Source organism: Hyperolius riggenbachi, chromosome 1 (genome assembly GCF_040937935.1).
Source record: "Hyperolius riggenbachi isolate aHypRig1 chromosome 1, aHypRig1.pri, whole genome shotgun sequence".
In the NCBI taxonomy this organism is placed as follows: domain Eukaryota; kingdom Metazoa; phylum Chordata; class Amphibia; order Anura; family Hyperoliidae; genus Hyperolius; species Hyperolius riggenbachi.
Genome location: NC_090646.1, coordinates 471,553,652 through 471,578,075, shown reverse-complemented (window position 1 = coordinate 471,578,075; position 24,424 = coordinate 471,553,652). Strand labels below are relative to the sequence as shown.

Here is a 24,424-nt window from a genome sequence, read left to right as displayed (position 1 = left end):
TCGTAGGTGGCTCTCCACCTCATAGAGTATATATCTAATGTGCACAATGGGTGTATTGTTTGTTTGCACTATCTGAAGAAGGGGATCCGTTGTTGGCCCCGAAACAATTGTCATATCTATGTGCTTATGAAGCAATAAATTGAAGAAATTTTGAATCTTCCAATGGTGTGCTAACCTGGACTTTCCTTGCTTGTTAAAACTCGAGGTGGTGATGATCTGATGAGCATTACATTTAAAGGGGAAGACTTTGGTGTGACGAATATTACGGAAAGTTGTGCGCAAAATCGCCATCGATTTTCGCATGGTCGTGCACAGTCACTGTCAGCCCTGGGTAGGATAACAAATACCTTTCTTTGCTCTTCTTCTGAGAGCATTGCAGGAGTACAGTAGCCTCCCCCACATCCTGTGTCAGGTCAGGAAAGAATGTCACACCTAGCAGGACCTCCCGCTGGGCCAGTTGCTGGCACAGCCTTCCCCAAGGAAACTAGATCCAACCAGTAAGATAAAAAAATTCCCTCCAAACTCAGAGGCTCAAACAAAGGAATCATTAATGTATTAATAATTCAAAATAGGTTTGGCACAGCAAGACCAAAATTACATTTCCTGATACCTAGGAAACAGGTCTATAATTCACATGAATTATCATTCTCTAGCTATCAGGGATCCATATAGAAACCACTTTATCCGGCCTGCGTAGAGCGAGTGCGACACACTAGGCGTGTATAGCCTCATTTAATACAGAGCAACATGCTGCTTATGAATATGGTCTCGGATTTGCGATGCACCAATCTGGGGCGGAATTACACAAATTATTAATAATTGGTACATTCCTTGCTCCGAGTCTGTGGGTGGCAACCTGACTGCCAGGAGGTAACCCTGCCTCAAACACACCTACTCTCCAGGTAGTGACCGCCCCAAAACTGAGGTCAGTAAAAAGTGTTTGCGAGGAACTCCGCCTCAGTTCTTCAATTTCCATCGAGCAGGGAAGTCTAGACATGTGCTCACAGAGAACCGGGCGCATGTTGTGTACAAAGGACTTTTAACCTGAATGCCTACCTTTAAACTGGACTATTTTCTTCATTCTTCAAATGGACTGCTCAGCTAACTAAGTAAGAATTTTCTGATTTTATTCCTTTTTATTTTTAAGCTCTGTGTTTTATATGTTAATAGGTGTATATAACTGTATGTAATGCATTTGTGTTATTAAACGTTTAAAAATCGTTTAGCGGTTATGACCTGTTGCTGAACATACACAATCGTACCTATTCTCCTGAACTCGCTACCCTGTGTTTAATAGAAGTGTGCCTTTATAACCCGTATGCGTGAATCCGGCTCAGATAGTCAGATCTGACCCAGGTTCCTGCATACTGCTAAGGGTTAATAGAGCGTTCTCCAAATCCTAGTATAATTACAGTAGCAGGCTGTGTAACTCGCTTGGTGGCAGATCTTTGAATTGTATATGTGTGTGGTGAGTCGGTTGGTATCAGCACGCTCCCTTCGCGAGTCAGTTCATCAAATTGCGAACGCGGGTTACCCTTCGTGATGAACAAATGACCGTGTGAGAGGATTTCTGACGCTGATCGACTGACCCACCCGCAGACCGGCCTAGCGGTCTGTGACATTTGGCATTTTACCAAGAGTGGCACTATATTCTCACTGGCACGGGTGGTGCAATTTAAGAGTGCTTATATTCATTTGTTGACTTTTGTGCAGTGTGTTTGTATATAAAAGTGTCATTTTAACTACCTGCGGACCGAGCGAGTAGAAATCTACGGCGGGCAGGGGGCGCTACGGTCCTGACCCGACGTAAGCTCTACGTCCCATTGACTGCGTGTCCCCGCTCGCTCGGTCCACTCTGCCCCCGCCGCAATGTGATGCCCTGCCGCCTCTGACGGCAGAGCACTGTGAGCCGGGCAGGAGCCGTTTTCATTGGCTCCTGGCCCTGTCATTCATGTAAGCCGTTCCCATTGGCTTACATGGAGTGACAGGGTCAGGAGCCAATGAAAGCTGCTCCTGACCGGCGCACAGCGCTCTGCCGTCATAGCGACGGCAGAGAGAGCAGCCTGCGGCGGGGACGGAGCGACGGTAACTTGCGACAGTTTGCTGGACCAGCACCCTCTGGTCCTTAAGGGGGCAGAGGGTGCTGGTCCAGAAAGGGTTAAAATCAATTGTACTGAATCCCGAGAACTTTGGCAGTTTACCCTGCCAGCTGATAAACTGTGTGGCATATTGAGAGAATTTCCTACCCAAGAATAGAGAACCTGGAATACACTTTTGAAGACAGTAGGATTGAAGTGTGACCAAGTTCAAGGAGAAGAGGCATTTTAAAATGAAATGGTGTGGGGTTTATGACTGACTGGTGTGGAGCTAGAGGGCATATAGATGGATTTATAGGAAAAGTCAATGGAATAATAAATCTGTATAAATTATTTTCCAGGTTTATGAAGTGGGCTTGTAATTATGAATGTTGTCCTTTTGAATTAAAGAAGTAATTTGCATTAGTGGACTAATCATTGCATTTGATACTTATTGACAGTTGTAAGCAGGGGATGGTGGTACACTCTTTTGTGGGTGTGTGAAGGTGTTCAGTAGATCTGCAGTGCCATCTTGTGGACATTTTTGTAAACAACCGATTTGTACATTTTCCACAACAGTAACCTTAATTTTTTTTTTTTATACTAGATTTTATTTTTTTCCTTTAGAACGTGCAAACCAAGCTTAGGTTGACCAGTCCTGTGATACAGTTGTGACTGCTGTCCCCAGATATAGCAGGCCTACACTCAACCCTTCAGCTTCCCTTTATCAAGCCTTCCCCTACAGCTTCCTCTCCTCCACACTCCCCCACCCATTGACCTGTTCCACATAATATGCATCAACAGAACACAAACCTGAAGTGGAGTTTTCAGTTTTTGGAGGCAACAGGTTAAGTTAAAAAACCAAGAACACGCCTATCTAATGAACTCTAGGTTTGTATATTTTGTTATGGCAGGCAACACCCATGCATAAATAAAGGATGTATTTACCATTTTAAATCGACATGGAATGTCACTGCGGAATACTCCAGACTCAAGAGCCTCCACATGGCCACCCACGTAGGTTTCAGAGTCTAAAACATGGCCGTCACTGGTCAGCTTATTGAATACAGACTCTTGTTTGTTAGGGAAGATAATGTTGGCATGGTAAGCCTGCACCATCAGCAATGCTTCACAGAGGGTTCCGGAACCCTTCCTCAGCACCTGTGGGAAAAGATATCAAAGTCTTGCTCTGTTTTCCTAATGCTTAGCACCCAGTGCATAGTCTTGTTACATAAAGACCACACAGTAAAATGGACACAGATGCAAGCACAAACCTCATCAGGCTCCATTGGAATAATGGTACATAAAGCAAAGATAAATGGATGGACATATTTCATGTACATGTAATATGTGGCAACAGCATCGGATACAGAGTATGTAGCCAACACCTAAAAAAATAAGAATAATTTCAGTTAGTTTTAAAGTTACTTAATCAGACAGCTATCTCAATATGGAAAAAGGGTAAAAAATAAATAAATCAATACATTGAAAAGCGAGAAGTTAAAAGACAGGAGATCAAGAAATTATTGATATTCACCATGCAATCTATTCATATTGTTCAATCCACAATCTGCCTGCACATCATCATCTTTACAACTGTTAGGGCCTTTTTCCACTACACGCAGATTTGATGCAGATTGGATGCAGAAAAACTGACTCCAATGAATGCCTCTGGGAAAATCTGCATCAGAAAAATCACGTTAAGTGGAAACAGGCCCATAGGCTTTCATTGGAGTCAGTTTTTCTGCATCCATTCTGCATCCAATCTGCGTGTAGTGGAAACAGGCCCTTAGGCAATACAAAAAAAATAGACAGCACCAACTGCTATTGTTTATAACCACACCCATTAATACCGTGATAAGCTAAAAGGTTTTTTTTTTTTTTGTTTTTTTTTTTAAGCTATACAGATGCACAGAGGGAGACACTGCTTTCTTGGCAGTTGGAAACAGCTGTTATTTCCCACAATACAACAAGGTTCACAGACCGGAAACTGTCAGAACCTAGGTCCTGACATCACACTGTGGGAGGGGTTTCACCACTATTTTAGCCACACTGACCCCCATCATGATCTATTCAAGAAAAAAAAAAAAAAAAAGAAAAAAAAAAAAAGATTTCTCATGAGAAAGAGGTATCAGCTAATCATTGGGATAAAGTTCAATCCAGGGTTATAGTGCCTTTTTAAAAGGGTAGTTATAGCTTTTTACACAAACAATAGCGCATTACTGGGACAAATTTCACTTAGTACGCATAAAAAAATAAATAAATAAATAAAAATACCTGTGGCTCCTCTGTTGCCATTCGACACATCTCCTCTGGGTCCAGTTCAACTGGATCATAGCCCAACTTTGCTTTGGCAGCTGCCTTTAGATTATGACTTCCAACCGGCAGGTAACTGTCTCTTTTCACCCACCTATGAGGACAAATATTTTAAATAAAAAAGCCACAAAATGATTTCCCCTTCTGAATAATGTCCGCTCTGTGTTGTACAGTGTGGTTGTATAAAACATTATCAGCAACACTAACCGTCACTGCTACAGAAAAACAAGGTAGTACCGCTACAGTAAAACTGTGCCCAACGTGTTAAAAGCACAAAACTATGCCTGACTTTATTCTACATTTCTGCTATTGTATTACTGAAGATATTCCAGAACAAAATGAGTAAAAGGTAAACTGATAACAGAATAATGCCTCTCGTCCTTGATCCTTCATGACAAAAATAATTAGAAGACATTGTATAAAGTATGCATTAGAGAGGGGAAAATTTTCTTGGTTTAAAAGGACACCTGACCAGAGACAGTGCTACCTATGGTAAGCCCAGAGGTATGATCATGCTGGATCCACATACAGCAAAATCCCCGCTATTCGGAACTCAGTTAAAAAGAATTCTCAAGCAATCAGAAAAAAAAATCCTGGCCTTGCGGGGTGTATATATCTACTTTGACACTTCCTTTTACAGTAATAAATGTTTGTTACATTAAAGAGGAACTCCAGTGAAAATAATGTAATAAAAAAGTGCTTCATTTTTACAATAATTACGTATAAATGATTTAGTCAGTGTTTGCCCATTGTAAAATCTTTTAAATCCCTGATTTACATTCTGACATTTATTACATGGTGACATTTTTACTGTTGGCAGGTGATGTAGCTGCTGCATGCTTTTTTGGCAGTTGAAAACAGCTGTAAACAGCTCTTTCCCACAATGCAGCAAGGTTCACAGACAGGAAACTGCCAGGAGTACATACTCAGAATTTCTTGTGGGAGGGGTTTCACCACAATATCAGCCATACAGAGCTGACATTGTGGTGAAAGGGGGATGGTCTGTTTGTGAAAAGGAATAGATTTCTCATGTAAAAGAGGGTATCAGCTACTGATTGGGATAAAGTTAAATTCTTGGTCGGAGTTTCTCTTTAAGGGCTCGTTTCCACTACAGCGAATCTGCATGCGTTTTATGCATGCAGATTCGCACAAGCAATAGAAGTGGATGGGCCCGTTTCCACTTGTGCGGGATTCTGTGCGGTTTGTTGGGCAGAAAAAAATCTGCACGACAGACCCATCAGAATTCGCACACCGCACGCGAATCGTCGGTAATGTAACTAAATAGGAAAACCGCAAGCATTTTAGTCTTGCGGTTTTCCCGGCGTTTCCGCGTGCGTTTTCGCTTAAAAACCCATGTCAATGCATGCTGGCATTGACATGGTTAAAATCGCGTTGCGCAAACCGCGAGCAATTCCACCTGAAAATCCGTATAGAAACACCAACGGCATGCGGATTCGTTGCCACGATTTTCCCATCGAACTCTTGCCACAGTAGTGGAAACGGGCCCTTAGTCTAACCTTTGTCTCAATTTGTTTTTATTCTAGTTCAACATAAATACAGAGTTATGGCAAGTATGCAGCGTGGGATATGGTACTATTTTTTAGCTAGGCCTATTTTTAACATTGACCCTCAAGCAAGCAGAAACTACCCTTACCCAGCAACAGCCAATTCCTGTGAAGGATAATGGGGGTTTTACTGTACCACAGTGCATTCGTTCCTCTTCTCGTTCTCCCCGATCCTCATAGTCACTCCTTGAAAATGTTGACTTTTGGCTAAAGTCTACTTTTCAGACAGTAATGAGGCAGGCTTGAGCGATGTTCCCTCCTCTCACCCTCCGCTTCCCCACTAACTCTCCTTAACCTCCCTGGCGTTATGAATCATGCGGCTGCGCGGCCGCAGGATGGTTTTTCTCACCTTTTCTTTTTTTTTTAGCATGAAGCTAGCCTAGCGCTAGCTACACACTTCCCCCCTCCCTGCGGCGTCCCCACGTACCTTCAGATCGCCGCCGGCGCCGCTTGCCCATAAGGAAATCCCGTTCTGAACAGGATTTCCTTGAGGGCTTCCCCCGTTGCCACGGCGACGAACGGAGTGCCGTCATCGACGTCGTGACGTCACAGGGAATCCCGATCCACCCCATAGTGCAGCCTGGCGGCAATTGGCCGGGCTGCGCAAGGGGTATGCGGGGGGGTAGTATCGCGGCGGGTAGCGGCGCATCGGCGGCGATCGCAACAAACACGCAGCTAGCAAAGTGCTAGCTGCGTGTTTGAAAAAAGAAATGATGCAAATCGGCCCAGCGGGGCCTGAGGGGGTACCCCCTCTGGCGGGTTACCCCGTGTCCAACTCGGGGTTACCGCTAAGGAGGTTAAAGGACAACAAAGATATTTATTTCCTTTAAAGGAGTTATCGGCCAAAAATAAAAAAAATTAGCATTACTCACCTTGGGCTTTTTCCAGCCCCTTGCTGCGGACTGTCCCACGCCAACCTCTCTGCCCACCGCGGGGTCGGCCTTACTGCGCCTGTGCGAATTGCCGCTGTCAATCATCGCCACATGATCCGCAGCACATTGCGCAGGCGCAGAACTAGAGAGCGCCACGGACCACGTGGCGATGATTGACAGCAGCGGTTCGCGCAAGCGCAGTAAGGCCGACCCCGCGGCCGGCCTCTGCACCATGCGGCGAGCCCGGGACGGCGGCGGAGAGGTCGGCGTGGGACAGTCGGCAGCAAGGGGTTGGAGAAAGCCCAAGGTGAGTAATGCTAATTTTTTTTATTTTTGGCCGATAACTCCTTTAACCACCCTGGCGGTCTATTAAAACCACCAGGGGGCAGCGCAAACAGGAAATCCCTTTCAGAACGGGATTTCCTGTTTGGCTTCCCCCGTTGCCATGCCGACGATCGTCATGGACGTCACCGACGCCGTGATGTCATCGGGAGTCCCGATCCACCCCTCAGCGCTGCATGGCACTTATAGGCCAGGCTGCGTGTACAAAAAAAAAAAAAAAAAATTATGCAAATCGGCCCAGCAGGGCCTAAGAAATCCTCCAGCGCGGCATAGCCCGTGCTCAGCATGGGCTTACCGCCAGGGAGGTTAAGCAATACCAGTTGCCTGGCTATCCTGCTGATCCTCTGCCTCTAATACTTTTAGCCATAGACCCTGAACAAGCATATGCAGTCATTATGGTCAGATTTGAAAAAGATTAGCTGCATGTTTTTTTTCTGGTGTAATTCAGACACTACTGCAACCAAATAGATCAGCAGGACTGCCAGGCAACTAGTATTGTTTAAAAGGAAATAAATATGACAGCCTCCATATTCCTCTCACTACAGTTGCCCTTTAAGGAACAAGGAGAGGACTGTACAACACTGATAGGTAATATGGATCCAGCTTGAATATACCTCTGTGCATACCCTAGGTAAGCTTTGCCTTGGGTAAGTTTACTTCAAAGTGGTAGGTAACTCAGCATTTCTTTGCACTAAAAGATTCTTTATAGCATAAAACCTACTACCAGAAAAAAATAGTAGCAGAACACAATTCAAATAGTTAAACACAGCAATTTCTTATACAGTGGGAAGCTTAGATCCGAAGCGGAAACTTATACCCGAAGTTGAGAAAAGGATTACATTATCTTGTTTAGATTTACTTATCACTCACTATTAGTAAACATTCCTGGCAGTGCTTCTGCTCAACACAAGCAGGCAGTGAAACAAGACAAATTCTTTCTGGATACATTACACTGTAATATATAAATACAGCAGCTATGCAATAAATTACAATGGCAGCTTTCAGAACAGATAACCAGTACTTTGGGAACTTGTAATTTGTAAACAGACAAAAGCAAACTATCTGGGTAACAAATTGTAGGAAAACACTTTTTTTATGTCACAGTTTAATCCCACTTTTACCTCCTTAGGGGCAATCCTGAAGGTGGCCACACACGATACAATAAAATGATCCAATTTTACGGAAATTCGATAAAAACGATCGTATCTCCCGAAAAAATGGAAAGCTTTTTTTTTCCATTCAACTGAAAAATCCGATCGGATTTCCCGTTTTCTTCGATTTTTATCGATCCGGAATGCCAGATATTTTTCTTCAATCTTTCTAAAGATTGTATGGTGTGTGTTAGATTGTCAATTTATTAATTATACACACCCTAGCAATTTTGTCAGAGTTTCCAATCATTTTTTATCATAAATGGGGAAAAATTGAACATAGGTGTGTGGTACATTGGTCATATTTTTGAAATGTTACAATCAGTCAGAAAAATTGATTGCAATTCTTAAATTGAACAGATATTTAAAAAATTGTATGGTGTGTGGCCACCTTTAGTCAGGCTCGGGACGGAGATCTGCAGCTCAGCGAGGTAATCGCATGCCTGAGTGAGCTACATGCAGGAGCTGCTCAGCGCTCTCTGTGGTAGGTGTTTATTTTTTCTTGTTTTTAGGGTCTAAAATCTCGTGGAAGAAAAAAAATTGCACGGCTGTTAGACCCTAAATCTGGAAATAATAACGCCCGGGAGGTTAAGCGGCTTATTAACCATATATCCGTCCAGATAGACTGTGCTGCTGCTGCGGCGACGCGCGATCCCGCTGCTTGCCATGAGCCCCTAGATCAATGAATGGCAATATAGTTCCCATTCATTGATCTATATCCCCGGCAGAAAAACCGGACGGCCTCATCAGATGCTGCGGTCTTTCTACATTAAAAAAAAAAAAAAAAAAAAGAGTTTCTCGCCCTCCTATTTCTTCCTGGAAGCGAGATCGTTCGCTTCCAGGACTTTTTGACTGTGGCCATCTTGTGGCCAAATAGTAAAACTACACCCACATATAATCATTTAATAAAAAATGTATTACATTTAAAATTAACTGTTTACCTCCCACACCAAAAAAATACCCTAATAAATTTTTTATTTAAAAAAATAATAAAAAAATTAGAATTAAAAAAACAAACATAAATAAACCTAAGGGTCTGAACTTTTTGAATATGCATGTCAAGAGAGTATACCACTATATATTTTTTTAAATTATAAGCTTGTAAATAGTGATGGACGCAAATTGTAAAAATGTACCTTTATTTCCAAATTAAATATCGCGCCATAAATTGTGATAGGGACATAATTTAAAAGGTGTAATAACCGGGACAAATGGGCAAATAAAATACATGGTTTTCATTTATTTCTTAAACTTTCTGTTAAAATGGATTTAGGATAAAAATAATTCTTAGCAAACTGTACCACCCAAAGAAAGCCTAAATGGTGGCGGAAAAACAAGACATAGATTATTTCAGTGTGATAAGTAGTGATGAAGTTATTGGCGAATGAATGGGAGGTGATAGTTGCTCAGATGCATAAAATGAACAACACTGTAGGCTGAAGTGGTTAAAGACTCTCCTAATAAAAATGTAAAATCTGAGTCAGGATTTGCTATACCTTAGACAATCCATGTGGATACATGATGGGGACTTGTACTCCCCCTGATTATCTTTCTGGAATCCTGTCTCTTGATGCATGCTCATCCCATGAACTGTAGCTCGAGTTTCCACAAAAGGCCTGTAAGAAAGTACAACACACAGCCACTGAAGAAAAAGAAACTGCACTCAAGATACAAAACGGAAAGAAAAAAGCAGATTTACCAGTCAAAGAAGTCTCCATTGTAAGTTACAATTATACTTGGCTTTGTTTCCTGAATGTGCTCAAACCAGCGCTGTATCAGATGTGCCTGGAAGAGATTAGACCTATTAAAATCTAAATTTCAGTGTTCTCTGAATCAGTATGGTTTATCAAGTTAAGATCAGAAACAATGGGGTCATGTGACCCTGAAGATTATGTCCTTCAGAAGTCAGTATAGTGGTAGTTTTTCCTTGAAATTGAGTAGTCAGGAGGAGGAGGGGCAAACTATCGATGGGCACACAGCTTTATAGTCGAGCGATACAGAGCAGAAGTAGCAGGTTAAGTAAGCTCTAGATCATATTTACTGTATGTTAACAACAAAGATAAAGTGATACGGTAGGGCAAGTTTATACTTCAATTTCTACTACTATTTCTACTACTCAGTTCATTTCCAGTCATGCAAGATTAGACAGGTATCGACACCCAGTTTCAGCATATGTAAAGTTTGACAGTTTTATGGGTGTGTTTCATCATAAGCTTGCTGGTTAGTCTGTATCATTAATGAGCCAAACTTTTTTCTACTCTCAGAGAACACACACAAAACAACCAGGTAAAATGTCACTGCCAGGCCTGTTTTCAGTGCAGGGTCCTACATTACTATGTACCTTTATGCAAAAAGAACATTGTGGTACACAGGAATATTCTGTGAAACAAATTAATGAAAGGAAATGCAGTGGCCATCTAGCAAGCCAAAACCAACAAATACCTTAAACTACTCTAAACCTGCTTTCTTGTTATATTACTTGTCAGTCTGACTTGGCCATTCAAGATACACATGTTTATTCACCTGGACACATTATAGATATAGTTTTACATAAGTGAATTGTAAGTGCAACTCATGCACTCAATATTGGGTGTGGGGGTAGATCTAGAAGTCAATGACAAGTGCATCTACAGCAGGAGGACAGGCTCACGGGAATATCCAATGTATGCCAAATATCTGTGCACAAGTTTAGATTCAAAAAAGCAGAGTACACATATACAGTATATCTGACCTATGTTACATACTTTTTCATTTGAATGTGGATTATAAGTCCATTTTATGTAATTGTTGAATATTATTTGTATACAACTACAAGAACACATTTTATACAAAGCAAGAAGTTTTAAATCAGGATGATACCATTTATTGGCTAACTAAAAATAAATAAAATAAGCAAGCTTTCGGCCTTGCAGCCTTCGTCTGGCTTATATCCTGTTAGTTTGCAAACTGGTGGTACAGACAGCTTATATACATTCAACATCAAAAGGGAAAACAGATATTTTTTTCAAGCATATGTCATTAAGATGCCTTAATTCACACAGACCATCGACCTGGGGTTAGAGGTTGTAAGCCAAGATAAGAATCCTTGTTTACTCCCTGCTCACATACCTGGGAGTTGGACTGACACAGAGGTATCGTAAATTCTTAGTTCACAAGTTCAGCTATAATGGCTGAGAAAAGTTCAAATGTCATCAGTCTCATACCAATATAGAAAGTTGTTGTCCTTATTCAAACCCTTCTGCACAGCTTTGAACCAATTTATAAATTTTGTTTCTGCTATTAATTGATCATTTGACGTTTTGAAGCCACCCTTTAGGGCAGTGACACGAAGATCATCCATGCTGTGTCCGTTGGACCGAAAGTGTGTAGCAACTGGGAGCCCAGATTTGGTATCTTTAATAGTGTGCCTGTGTCCATTCATACGTTTGCGCAGAGTTTGTCCAGTTTCTCCCACGTACATAACATTGGGGCATTTAGCACACATGATCAGATACACCAGATTGGTGGAACCACAGGAAAATGTACCTTGTACTCTATACTCCTGTTGTGAACCTGGTATCGTTACCCTGTCAGTGGAGTAAATGTGTCCGCAGGTCCCACATATTTTTTGTCGGCAGGGTGATGTTCCGTCTTGTTGAGGCCTATTCAAAGAACTCCTGACAATCATCTGTTTTAGATTGTGTTGTTGCCGATATGACAAGAGTGGAGGTTTAGGGAATATCGTTCTCAGTCTGTGATCCTTGTGTAATATGGGATGTAGTTCCTTAGCAATCCTCCTTAAGATTTCCAGGTGTGGGTTGTAGGTGACAACCAAAGGGACACGTTCCTCTTTCTGGTTTTGCTTATATTTCAGGAGTTCAGTCCTGGGGATGTTGCTGGCTTTCCTGATTTGGGCCTCAGCCATGGGAGGACTGTAACCTTGTTTAATGAAAGTGTTCTTAAGGCGATCCAGGTGCTTGTCTCTGTCCATCCTGTCAGAACAAATCCGGTTGTACCTTATTGCTTGGCTGTAAATTATAGAGTTCTTAATGTGCTTAGGATGAAAACTGTCATATCTTAGGTATGTGGGACGGTCTGTAGGTTTGCGATACACAGAGGTTTGTATGTTGTTACCCCTGATGTATATGGTGGTGTCCAGAAAGTTAATCTCTGTGTGAGAGTAGGTAAGTTTCAATTTGATTGTAGGATGGAAGGCATTGAAGTTCCTGTGGAACTGGAGAAGATCATCCTCACTTGCGGACCGGATGATTAAAATATCATCAATGAAGCGGAAGTAGGCCAAGGGTTTTATGCCACATGCATTGAGGTATTCCTCTTCGATTTTGGCCATGAAGAGATTTGCAAACTGTGGTGCGAATCGCGAACCCATAGCCACGCCCATCTGCTGTAAATAGAGGTCCTGTCCAAAAGTGAAATAATTATGAGTGAGAATGAATTTGATCAGTCCAGCAATAGGCTTTACAGGTATGCCCTGACCCTGAAGATATTTACGGCAGGCCGCAATACCATCATCATGGGGAATGTTACAAGGTTACAGTCCTCCTATGGCTGAGGCCCAAATCAGGAAAGCCAGCAACATCCCCAGGACTGAACTCCTGAAATATAAGCAAAACCAGAAAGAGGAACGTGTCCCTTTGGTTGTCACCTACAACCCACACCTGGAAATCTTAAGGAGGATTGCTAAGGAACTACATCCCCTTTTACACAAGGATCACAGACTGAGAACGATATTCCCTAAACCTCCACTCTTGTCATATCGGCAACCACACAATCTAAAACAGATGATTGTCAGGAGTTCTTTGAATAGGCCCTCAACAAAACGGAACATGACCCTGCCGACAAAAAATATGTGGGACCTGCGGACACATTTACTCCACTGACAGGGTAACGATACCAGGTTCACAACAGGAGTACAGATTACAAGGTACATTTTCCTGTGGTTCCACCAATCTGGTGTATCTGATCATGTGTGCTAAATGCCCCAATGTTATGTACGTGGGAGAAACTGGACAAACTCTGCGCAAACGTATGAATGGACACAGGCACACTATTAAAGATACCAAATCTGGGCTCCCAGTTGCTACACACTTTCGGTCCAACGGACACAGCATGGATGATCTTCGTGTCACTGCCCTAAAGGGTGGCTTCAAAACGTCAAATGATCAATTAATAGCAGAAACAAAATTTATAAATTGGTTCAAAGCTGTGCAGAAGGGTTTGAATAAGGACAACAACTTTCTATATTGGTATGAGACTGATGACATTTGAACTTTTCTCAGCCATTATAGCTGAACTTGTGAACTAAGAATTTACGATACCTCTGTGTCAGTCCAACTCCCAGGTATGTGAGCAGGGAGTAAAGGTAGCCATACACTGGCCGATTTGCCATCAGATTCGACCAACAGATAGATCCCTCTCTGATCGAATCTGATCAGAGAGGGATCGTATGGCTACCTTTACTGCAAACAGATTGTGAACCGATTTCAGCCTGAAACCATTCACAATCTGTTGAGGTGGTGGTGGTGCTGCTGCCGCCGCCGCTCCCCCCGCCCGCATGCCCTCATACATTACCTGCTCCGCCGGCGCGAGTCCTCCCGGTCACCGCTGCTCTGTCTGCGCTCTGGTCTCCAGGTCCGGCATGCTTTGCTTCTTCCTGCCCGGCAGGAAGTTTAAACAGCAGAGCGCCCTCTACTGTTTAAACTTCCTGCCGGGCAGGAGGAACTGAAGCATGCCGGAGACCAGCGCGGACACGGAGCAACGTTGACCGGGGGTAGTCGCGCCGGCGGAGCAGGTAATGTATTGCCGCTCTATTGCGTCGGTCAATCGAACGCCGCTAGCGACGCGCTCCCCACCCGCGGGCGATCGACGGTAATTTTCCGCACGGAGCGATCGACGGGATCGGACGAAATAGATCGAAATTCGGCGTGTAGCGCGAACGATTGGCAGCAGATTCGATCCCAGTGATCGAATCTGCTGTCGAAATGGCGGCAAATCGGGCCAGTGTATGGCCAGCTTAAACAAGGATTCTTATCTTGGCTTACAACCTCTAACCCCAGGTCGATGGTCTGTGTGAATTAAGGCATCTTAATGACATGTATTTATGCTTGAAAAAAATATCTGTTTTCCCTTTTGATGTTGCATGTATATAAGCTGTCTGTACCACCAGTTTGCAAACTAACAGGATATAAGCCAGACGAAGGCTGCAAGGCCGAAAGCTTGCTTATTTTATTTATTTTTAGTTAGCCAATAAATGGTATCATCCTGATTTAAAACTTCTTGCTTTTACTGATGGCTAACACGGTACAATACCCTACTGCTACTACCATTTTATACAAAGTATTCTGGTTTAAGACTCGAGTTGTTTCATTAGGGATACAGTATTTGCAAAACTACAAATACATTTAGCTGGCAGGGCTGTAGAGCAATTTTGGGTACCTGGAGTCGGCGGTTTCAATAAACTGAGGAGACTAAGGGTTCGTATAGACGTACGATAAAGATCGTTCGTTACGAACGATTCGTGACGTTTACATGATATTCAAATTAGACGTAAAAGATCGTTCGTAATGAACGATTGTGTACACACGTGAACGATATAAGTATAAAGTACTGAACGACGAACGATTAAAAAATGCGTGCGCAAACGGAAGTGACGTTATGACAGGCAATAAGAACATGCGTTATCGGATGATCTCTGTACACACTGCAACGATTGAACGATTATCTTTCGAAAAAATCCGCCGGGTTGGATCAGTTGGATTGAACGATAACGGTCGTTATCGTCCCAAAAAACGATCGTTGGAAAATTTGGAGCGCACGATTATCGGCCCAATTGTCGTTATCGTTCGTTTTTGAACGATCGTTATCGTACGTGTGTACTCAGCTTTAGTCAGATGATTTTTGAACCAAATCCATAGCCTTTGTAAATATTAGACTAAGGAGTCAGAGCAATTTTGGGTCCTCGGAGTCGGTGGTTTCATAAACTGAGGAGACTGAGTCGGATGATTTTTGTACTGACTCCACAGTCTCCGGTTAGCTGGTATGACAGAGGCTGAGAATCCATGTAATAGCCCTTTAGGCCAACTGATGCTTAGTTGAGTTTACAATGCTCTACAGTTTGATCACCTATTTCATATATGCACATTACGTACATTTATCTGGAAGAAAAAAAAAACAAAAAAAACAAAAAAAAAAAACTTAACAGAAGAAAGCTACCTCATCAGGCTCATTGAAGATACAGAATGGACCCTCATATTCTGGTTTTGGTGTGAATTCAAAGTCTTCGATATCTTCAGATACAATCTCCCTGTTTGTTATTAGATACCCCTAGATAAGAGTATAAAAAGCTGTTAAAATACCAACTATATTTACATGTTATAGTTTCTAGTGTAGGGGGTGGGGGTAAGGGAGTAAAAATACTTATTGCCCTAGTCCATAACCACGGCAAAGTAAACTCAATTAAGACACACCTGCCCATCAATCATATAGGAGATCATCATAATCTGATCACTTTCAGCATCAGGAAACTTGAGAGGTAGCTTTGTGGTTTCAATGTCAAATGCCATGACTACGGGATCCTAAAATAAGACACAAATATATTATGGGATTCCTAAAACATGCAATTTTTTCCATGCAAATCTTTTACTTTAGGGGAGCAGGGGAAGGGAATAAAGAACTATATCGCTCACAAAAACGTACCGGTCTTTCTACAAGATCATCCCGCCTTGTGATCTCAGGAGGTGCTGTGCTTCCACGATACCGTATATTGTACCAATGAGCCTGGAGAAAAGAAAGTGAACGGATACAATAGATACTGTGATATACAGCATAAGCTGCAGAATAGGATCATGTAAATCTTGGTAATAAACTGGGGTCTAATTACACACTGCATTGTGCCTTTTCAGAAAATGCCTAAAAGGCCCAGCTGCCACTTGGTCTTTGCAAGCATGTTCACAAGCTGACACACCATGAGGTACAAGAGCAATGTCTACCCTACAAAAAGATGGCAAGACAAAGTTAGAAGAAGTCTGTATAGACCCCAGCAGCTGGGTGACCAATTGTAATAAACAAAATACAGCTGGCTCTCTGGCTGCTATTCGTAGAGCTTGCTACTAAAAATGCCTGACCCACAACAGGGGGAACACTGTAGGCACTGTAGTTAAAAAGGAGGGCATGCTGTAATAATGTTGACAACTTGAAGATGACGCTGCCCAGCTGTATACCACTGGCATTTGGTAATTAGCAGATCAAACATATGGTATTTGGTAGCTGCTTTCTTACCACATGAATTTTCAGATCAATTGAAAGGCGCACATGGTATGGGACATCATATTCCCGCATATCAATTATGTTCTCCATCTGATCAGATATCTTCTTCGATGGCCCTTCCTCCTCAGGTGCCAAATTGTTGCCAGTCAAAGCACTGTAAAGGAACGAGAGAGAGAGAGAGAGAGAGAGAGAGAGAGAGTAAGAGAGAGAGAGAGAGAGAGAGAGAGAGAGAGAGAATGGGCAGGTGCTATATAAAATAACTAAAAACATGAAGTTTCAAGTAAAACAAGTAAAAACCTGCTTACAGTGGTTGTCCCTGTCTCACCCTGCATACAAAGACAGTACATTACAGAAAAGATATAAAAAGAAAAAAAAAACTGCCAACATAATAGAGCACATTATAAAATACAAATGCTTAAACAAGTGAAATAATACTCTGACTTCTTGAAGTGTATGGGTGGTTTGCAAATTTTGTCTACTTCTGATTTACAGATCTCCGCCTCCCCCATCCTAACTATTAAAATTTAAGCACAGCACAAAAATACTACTAGTAAGATTTCCTGTTACTCATCCCCAACATGATCTTAAAGGATACATCCAGGCTCCAAAAAAAAAAAAAAAAAAAAAAAAAAAAAAAATCTAAAAAATCCACTTACCTAGGGCTTCCTCCAGCCCCTGGCAGCTGTCCTGTGGCCTCGCCGCAGCTCCCGGTCTTCTCCGCTGCAGAAGCGGACCTTGCCAGGTCGGGTTCCGGGTAGGCTGCTTCTGCGTTCCACGGTGTGGGTCACGTGTTCCGGCTGACGTCATCAGGATTGTACTCCGCAGGCGCAGAACTACTGTGCCTGCGCAGTAAAATGCAGATAACGTCGGCCGGACTATGTGACCCGCGCGGTGGAGTGCAGAAAAAGCGGACCCGGCAAGGTCGGCTTCTGCAGCGTAGAAGACCGGGTGCCACCGGAGCTGCGGCAAAAGCACAGGACGGCTGCCAGGGGCTGGAGGAAGCCCCAGGTAAGTGAATTTTGTTTTGTTTTTTTGAGCCTGGTCCTTCCCTTTAAGGTTAACTGAAGCAAGAAGTTTTGAATTAGGATGATACATTTATTGGCCAACTTAAAAGAAAAAGCCTTCATCAGATTAAATGCCATAAAATGCTACTGCTACTAGTAAACTGAAGCAAGAGTGATCTGAGTTTTATCCATCCATCTTCACTATTACTAGCTGTTCATTCCAGCTTAATTTATTGACTAAATTTCAGGAACAGATACTGAGAATCTATCAGACTCATATCATGAGAAGCAATCAGACTTGAAAAGACACTTATGCCTGATAAACACCTTGCAATTTCCCATCAGATCAACCGGTCAAATTGATCATTTCCGACAGGTCCGATCTGATTTCTGTTCGAATTAGTATAGTGATCGAAAAATCGATCAGAAATCAGATCAGACCTGTCTGAAAAAGTTGTTTCAACCCATCGATCTGATGGGAAATTGCATTGTGTGTACCAGGCATTAGATGTAAGTTTAGAAATGTATTTGTGTGACTCAGCCCAAAAGGAGGTTAAAAGAAAGAAAAAAAATGCTGGTCAGACAGAAAAAGATAAAGGACACTCATACACAGTAAATCTGTGCATAAAAGTTTAACAATATTATGAATACAATTGCTTATAGGCTATTTGATTTCAGCCTGGCTGTATGGAAAGCAATAATGCCCATTTTTTATTCAAGTCAGGAAGGGCTGCCCTTCTTGGCTTCAATTTGGCATTAGGATCCTTGATCCAACAGCAGCAACCTGACAGAGGAGTATGCATTGCATATCTGCACTCTGCTCCATCCATGCTGCCAAACCTCGCTAGGTGTTCAATCCGCAATGGCTATAGAAGACATCTGTACATGTTAAACTGGCTATAGGTGCTTGACAAATAAAAGTTCAATGTCCATACCAATATGTACAATCTGAGTGCAGGGTTCTACCAGAAGGCGCACACGCACGCACGCACACACACGCACGCACACACACACGCACGCACGCACACACACGAAAGGGAGGGTGGGGGAAAAAAATACCCCATTATCCATATTTCTTGTGTGCTATAAGAATCAGAGAAATTTGTGGCAGACAGAATAATCATGCATTTACCTGGACAGCATAGACGTGTATGTGTCACTGGCATTATCCCGCTCTTTGTTCTTCCTCACAGCAGGCGAGATATCTTTTCTGACTTTTATCAGATCATCAACAGAATGAAATGATAACTTGATATAGTTTCTTTTCAATCCTACCAGGTGATTTGGCTGCAAAGACAGTAAACATCTAAGGTCAGCATCCCCATGTTATGAAACATGTTCAGGGCTCTTTTACACTGCATGCAATAGGCCTGAAAGATAAATCGAATTTAAATCGAAATCGTGATCACCAAGATTACAATTTCGGAATCGTCAAAGCGGCAATTATCGCGATCACGTCATTTTCACATGAGGGAAGTTTGAAGAAGTGTGCTTGGCAAAACTCCGGGTTCCTGTATGTCACATGACATACAGGAAGTATTCCATGCATTAGAAGCTATGTCCAGAACTGATGCAGCTTGGGGGACAGAGGAGGCACAGAGGTACACAGAGAGAAAGAGCGGGCACAGACACAAAGGGGGCAAGAGAGAGACCCAGAGGAGGCATAAAGAGGCAAAGGGGGCACAAAGAGAGACAGAGGAGGGAACAACTAGGCAAAGAGGGGGATCAAAGCTTGATTGGAAGGAAACAGTGCATCGAATCGAAATCGCAATTTCAGACAGAAATCGCTCAATTCAATTTTTTTCCTAAAATCGTTCAGGCCTAGCATGCAATTCAGATTCCAATTTTGATGTGATTCAGATTTTTGATGCAGTCCTGCATGCTGCATTTTTGTCCCATCTTGCCAGCATCCATTGAAAATTGTAAATTGTGATTTACAGTGTAAAAGAAGCCTCAACTAGGTTTTCAGGACTGATCTGAAAGTCAGTTTTTTTCGGGGGAACATCGATGGAAAATGTTAAAGGGTTCACAAACTTTCAAGAACTACTGTGTATGGAACTACCTAGAAACAGACGTTGACAACTTAACCCCTCCCCTTTCCATGGGGAGAGATGAGGACATTTCGACCCCTGTCGGGTGTGTGACTGGAGGAAGCTAGCATCAGGCTGTTAGGATGGAGATGGGGGGGTGGAGGATTGGCAAAGCTGACATCAGGATTACTGGACATGCCGTGTGGGTCATAAAGCCATAAGCCATTAAAGCAGAACTGAAAACTGATTTAAAAAAAAAATAAAAAAAATAAAGGAGTTTCACTTACCTGGTGCTTCTGCCAGTGCCCAGCAGCCAACCTGTCCCCTCGCAGTCCTGGACCAATCCACTGTTCTGCTGCGGCTCACTTTTTCCCCCGTAATGGAGGTCGACTTCTAAGTCGATCTCCATTGCACCCTGGCCACGCATATTCTAGTACACGTTTCTGAAGCCAGGAGCGCTCTGCGCAGGCGCCTTACGAGAAAATCTCTACTGCGCCTGCACAGTACGCGTCCGGCTACAGGTACGTGAACCAGGAGGTGCACGGCCAGGGGCGCACAGGTGCATTTCCCCTGAACTGCGTGACGTGAAAGAGAGCCGCGACGTGAGACCAGAGCATCGGCGAGTGGCTGCGTGGCAATAGGTCGGCTGCAGGGGGGCTGGCAGAAGACCCAGGTAAGTAAAACTCTTATTTTTTTAAAATATGTTTTCAGTTCCGCTTTAAGTGCACACCAACTTAGGCCATTCCCCCTTTGACCTCTCTGGCTAAGTTGTACTCCTACTAGATAACCTAAACACATACTGCCTGCATGAATACTGCATACTAACCCACCTCGTTCCCCCCATTCCTTTACATTGTAAGATCGCAAGGTCAGGGCTCTCTCACCCTTTTGTGTCTTGGAATTTATAACTCATTTTGTGTCTTGCACTGTTACTTTGGTCACTGTAATTACCAGTTCTGTATTTTGTGCCAATTCTGTATTTGGTATATTGGTATAAACCATTGTCTGTATTAGTTTGTACTCAATGTTTGTTTCTTGGCGCTACGGAATATGTTGGCACTTTATAAGGCAATAATAATGGATTTCAGCAAAAACACATGATTTGCTTTATGTGCAACTGTAACAAAGTCCACAAACAAACACAAGCTGATGCCTTCATTTTATTTTTAAATGCATAGGTGTGCTTTATTTAAAAAGAAGAATAAGGAATAGAAATATTTTACGAACCAGATCCAGATCTTCCTTGGCAATGGTTTCCATTTTTGCCAACTTTCCCTGGAACTTCTTAGACAGAAATGAAGAAACTTCCCTCTCACAACCCTAACAGAGTAAAATAAAGTTAGTATGAACGGCAGTGTGAAAATGCTTGAGGCAAATCCTGTCAAGTGAGAATAGAATATGCTAACCTCCTTCCTGGTAAACCCAATAATCTCAAGGTCGTTTGATGTTAGAAATGATCAATTTATAGATAGAAACAATAGAAGCTATGAAGAAGAATGTGACCGATTTCACCAAAAATTCGATCCTACACAGGAGGCAGAAGACAGAAATGGTCACGTATTGATTTTTACTAGCAGATTTGATCTCATCTGCCACGCAGCAAGCCGCGTCAATCGTTATTTTGATAAATTCTCAGCAAAAATCGATTGAGATTAACTTTTGAGCACTTTGCCCACATCTCTAGATTGAATATTAATATAGCAAAGTCTAGAGGTTTAGGCATCTCCTTAACTTTGCAACTTTCTGTACAGCTAAAGAGAACCAGAGGTAGATCTTCGGGGGGGGGGGGGGGGGGATGGGGGGCAGATTCGACACGGAGGCATGTCCTCTGTCTAATGACATGGCTCTGTGCCCTCCCACTGCTGCGATATAGCCCCCCCTCCCCCACCCGAGTTTAGCGACAAGATTTGCCGCTAACTCGGAGGTAAACACAGGGGAGAGAAATTCCCTGTTCAAAACGCTCGCTAGGGGCGTTCCTGCAGGGTTTCCTGAGCTGCCATTGGGCAGCTCTCTCCCCTGGCTGTGCCTCCTGCCGCTCCCCTGCATGCTATGCATGGCCCGGATTTAGGCCATGCCCTAGGGTACCATAGGAGCAAAGGCACCAAAGCACAGGCTAAAAACTTATGCAGCATTTGCAAGCTTGCAATGCAGGGAAATCAGGTGAGCGCCTGACCATGGTACTCTGCTGCCAGCGGCCTGTGCAGTGGCCACCATGCTCTCGGTGCACATTTGCATTGTAGCGGGCGGGTATGGACTTGGGCAGCATTGGAGACAGAGGGGAAGTGGAAGTTACTGCACTGGAGGCGAGCTGAGAAATGAGTCACACTGCTGGCTGCTGTGGTGTGAAGGCAAGCGGGCTACCTATACTGAAAGGGGGAAGTGAAAAAAGGAGGGATTAAGGGAGTCATCTTTCCACTGGAGGGTAAGGAAGGGGGGGGGGGGGGGAAGAGGTCATCTAACTACCTATACTGGAGGGGGGTCATCAAGTTAACTATACTAGAGGGAAGGGGTCATCTGGCTACCTATACTGAAGGAGAGCGTCTGGTGACAGAGGCCTTGGGCAGTAAAGAGTACAAGTCCGGCCCTGATGCTATGAGAGACACACAGGCCCATATGCAATTCACTTTTTCTCTTTAGTTTTCTCCAAGTTGATAATTTTAAACTCGTCAATAAAATGCCTTTTAAGCCACCAGAAAGCACTAAAATTCTCAAAATAATTTTGATAGTACCTTTTCACCTACTTTTTGGTACTTTTTTAGTTGAAAAGTGCTGGAAAGTTATTTTAAATAGAAGATGAAAAATTATCTCCTAGGTGAAAAAGTGAATTGCATATGGCCCACAGTCCCTCAGCGCAGCATCGTGACCTATAGGTCACCAAAGTGTAAGTGGGCCAATGCAGCCCACGGGAGCGGCGGTTTTTGCAGCTACCTGATCCGCTCAGCCCTGCAGATCAGGTAGCCTACTTTTTTTGTCATTTTTTGAGCCCACTTCGGGCTCTCTTTAAGGAATCTTGCTCCTTTAAGTTGGTCCAGTCCCTACCCTACCTGGGTATTACTCTAAATCCCAATTACGCTTCCCTTTTTGCAGTCAACTACCCTCAGTTGCTAAAATCCCTTTCAGCTCTGACAGATGGTCCCATTGTCCTGGCTAGGTAGAATTTATTTTATTAAAATGTCTTTCCTACCCAAACTGCTTTACTACTTCTGCAACCATCCAGTTAATGTGCCCAATCATTATTTACATATTTTTCAAAGCAAAATACTGTCACTTATCTGGTGTCGTAAATGCCCTAGGGTCCACAAATCAACCTTATTCGCTCATACATTTGATGGAGGCCTGGGGGTCCCTCAGATCTGCTCATACTTCCAAGCGGTGACTATCGCCCAGCTAACCCATTTATTTTAAACTCTGGAAACCCTTCTCTGGGTCTTACTTGAGATGCCTGACTGTGCCCCCAAGTTACCTAGCACTCTTCCTTGGCTACCACTTAAAGAGACACTGAAGCGAAAAAAAAATTATGATATTATGATTTGTATGTGTAGTACAGCTTAAAAATAAAACATTAAGATCAGATACATCAGTCTAATTGTTTCCAGTACAGGAAGAGTTGAGAAACTCCAGTTGTTATCTCTATGCAAACAAGCCATTAAGCTCTCCGACTAAGTTAGTCGTGGAGAGGGCTGTTATCTAACTTTTATTATCTCAACTGTAATTGAACTGTTTACTTTTCCTCTGCCAGAGGAGAGTTCATTACTTCACAGACTGCTCTGAAAGACTCATTTTGAATGCTGAGTGTTGTGTATTCTGCACAAATTATAGAATAATGCAATGTTAGAAAAAACACTATATACCTGAAAATAAAAGTATGAGAATATTTTCTTTGCTGCTAATCTTCTAGTAATTATTCATAGTACACAACCAATTCATTATATCATATTTTTTTTTTCGCTTCAGTGTCTCTTTAAGATGAGGCCCTCCTCTCTCAGTCCTCCCATGCTTCATAGCATTCAGGTTTGGAACTCAATTCGATACTCAGCCTACCTACAATCTACTCATATACCCTTGCTGACCGTTATCAATAACCCCATTTCCCCCAGGCAACGATAACCCAGCAGCATTTTCTTGGTGGGGAGACAAAGGCCTTCTTACGGTGACACATTTCCTCACCTCTAGAGGACTTTACACTTGGCCCGAACTACAGGAGAAATTTCAGGATCCCCCAAAAGAATTCTACCACTACTCACAAATAAAACCGTGGAGAACGTCCCTAATTCGGAAAAAAAACCTTCCTCAAAGTTAAAGCATACAAAAGCATTTGCCTCCACTGCCCTAACACTGAGGGGCTAATTACCACGGTCTACACCTTTCTCACACGGCCAGAGCATCCTGTTTCATACGCACAAGCTTCCAGATGGGAAACAGATCTTTCTTGTTCTAAAAACAGGAAAGACTGGATAGACATTTGGAGTAGGATCTACAGCTGTTCATGTAACTTACACACAGTGGAGGTAGCTTACAAGATCATGACCCCCTGGTACTTAGTCCGAGCAAGAGCCAAGGCGTTTCCCTCTGCCAACCCCTTTTGCTTCCGTGGTTGTAGAGCACCAGGCGATTTGCTACATACTTGGTGGACCTGCTCCCGTCTCACCAGATTCTGGTGTCAAGTGTACAAACTGCTTTCCTCCCTATTCCACAAAATTTTTTTAGAGATCCATGACAGGCACTCCTGCACAAGAGAATAGTCATTGACCAAGTCACAAAACAAATGGCTTCTATGATCTTCTCAGCGGCAACCATGACTATA

At 42.9% G+C, this 24,424-nt stretch overlaps 1 protein-coding gene across 1 annotated transcript in view; it reads right to left on the bottom strand.

Moving 5' to 3' along the window:
* Positions 1 to 24,424, bottom strand: part of POLE (DNA polymerase epsilon, catalytic subunit) — a 118,785-nt gene that overhangs the window by 80,682 nt on the left and 13,679 nt on the right. The window contains exons 5-15 of the mRNA XM_068240609.1: positions 20,848 to 20,940; positions 18,723 to 18,877; positions 16,599 to 16,740; positions 16,017 to 16,097; positions 15,788 to 15,895; positions 15,534 to 15,644; positions 10,021 to 10,106; positions 9,818 to 9,937; positions 4,353 to 4,485; positions 3,350 to 3,463; positions 3,024 to 3,236 (exon numbers count right to left, since the gene is read on the bottom strand). Coding sequence (XP_068096710.1) covers positions 3,024 to 3,236; positions 3,350 to 3,463; positions 4,353 to 4,485; positions 9,818 to 9,937; positions 10,021 to 10,106; positions 15,534 to 15,644; positions 15,788 to 15,895; positions 16,017 to 16,097; positions 16,599 to 16,740; positions 18,723 to 18,877; positions 20,848 to 20,940 — 1,356 coding nt within the window. The remainder of the gene's footprint in view (positions 1 to 3,023; positions 3,237 to 3,349; positions 3,464 to 4,352; positions 4,486 to 9,817; positions 9,938 to 10,020; positions 10,107 to 15,533; positions 15,645 to 15,787; positions 15,896 to 16,016; positions 16,098 to 16,598; positions 16,741 to 18,722; positions 18,878 to 20,847; positions 20,941 to 24,424) is intronic.